Below are 1,216 nucleotides of genomic sequence, written 5' to 3'. Positions count from 1 at the left end.
TGAACGCGATGGCCGCCCGCTGCGATCTTGTTGACAACCCGCGACGCTCTGTGTATTTAATGAAATGAAGGCCCCTGTCAACCACCGACCCGGAGGCTACACGGCTTCAGTCAACGAATGCCGACGGGGGAATTAATTCATTAAAGGGAAAAGGTCTGCCCGTCTACGCGGATTGTGCCCTATCCCCCCCAGTAGTGTTCCATCCAGCAGTAAAACAACCGACAATGGCCGTCGCCGCCGCACCCATTCCTTCAAACACACAATACGGCTCCTGTCAAAATCACAACAATTATTCGCAATTGGTGGCGTGGCGACGGTCTCGAGCAGCGAGTATACGGGGCGATGATAATAACAATCCGTATCCCTTTACGACCGGCGCGCTTACCGGCCCCGGTCACCGCGTGAGCGGCGGCGTGCCATGCCGGCGGCCGCATTGTGAATTATCCGGATTTATCTTTACGAGGGCCGATTAAGCAGCCCGCTGGAGTGGCGACCTGGGCGGGCGCCGCGGCGCGCCGGGCCGCTCGCCTCACGCACGCCGAGCTGCCTACCCGCCGGGCGCAACATTCACTTTTACGAGCCGCACCGCGCGGTCACGACAGGGAGGCTCACCACAGGCATTCTGTCTTGCACACAGATACCAAACCACTGAGGAGCGATGACGGCGGCGATGACGTTGCGCCGGCAACAAGGTACGACGACGCATTGCTTTGCTGCATAGTCTGGTAGCCAGCCACCCGCATACACCGCCCGCCAACCCCCCGCCAAGCTCTGACGAATGTGTTTGTCTTTCGACCGCTTTCGTATTCCGCTTTCCGTGTTCGTCGTTCTTGCTCCCCCGTGTCCCGCTTCTCGCTATCGCGCCGACAAGCTCGTCTCTCTGCTGCTCGGCTCGGAGCCGCGCGGCTTCGGTACGACCAGCTGACGAATGGACAATAATTGTGCAGCAGAAGCTACATCGTCCTCGCCGGCGCAGAGTTCCTGGCCACCACCCTCCTCATGTTCATGGGCTGCGCGGGCGCCTACATCGAAAAGGACAAGTTGGCCGCGAACGTCTACGGCTCGGCGGCCTTCGGGCTGGCCGTCTTCATGTCGTCCATCGTAAGTATTCAGTTTCGATACATATCAGCCATGCCGCACTGGAGTGGGATCCCTCACGCTCACTGACCCACAAAAAAGACTATAGGCATTCCCAATTAAGTGTAAGACATACGCA

The 1,216-nt window shown here is 58.9% G+C and overlaps 1 protein-coding gene across 2 annotated transcripts in view; it reads left to right on the top strand.

Moving 5' to 3' along the window:
• LOC113212760 (aquaporin-2-like) overlaps positions 1-1,216 on the top strand; it is a 15,662-nt gene that overhangs the window by 10,118 nt on the left and 4,328 nt on the right. Inside the window, exons 4-5 of one of the 2 annotated variants that reach the window (XM_026431577.2) lie at positions 638-692; positions 951-1,101. In XM_026431577.2, the coding sequence (XP_026287362.1) occupies positions 638-692; positions 951-1,101 (206 nt within the window). Of the gene's footprint in view, positions 1-637; positions 693-947; positions 1,102-1,216 lie in introns of both variants that reach the window. The other variant, XM_026431576.2, reaches the window with a different exon arrangement.

This window comes from Frankliniella occidentalis, unplaced genomic scaffold (assembly GCF_000697945.3).
Source record: "Frankliniella occidentalis isolate FOCC.00 unplaced genomic scaffold, Focc_3.1 Scaffold127, whole genome shotgun sequence".
Taxonomy (NCBI): domain Eukaryota; kingdom Metazoa; phylum Arthropoda; class Insecta; order Thysanoptera; family Thripidae; genus Frankliniella; species Frankliniella occidentalis.
This window is presented reverse-complemented; position numbering and strand designations above follow the sequence as displayed.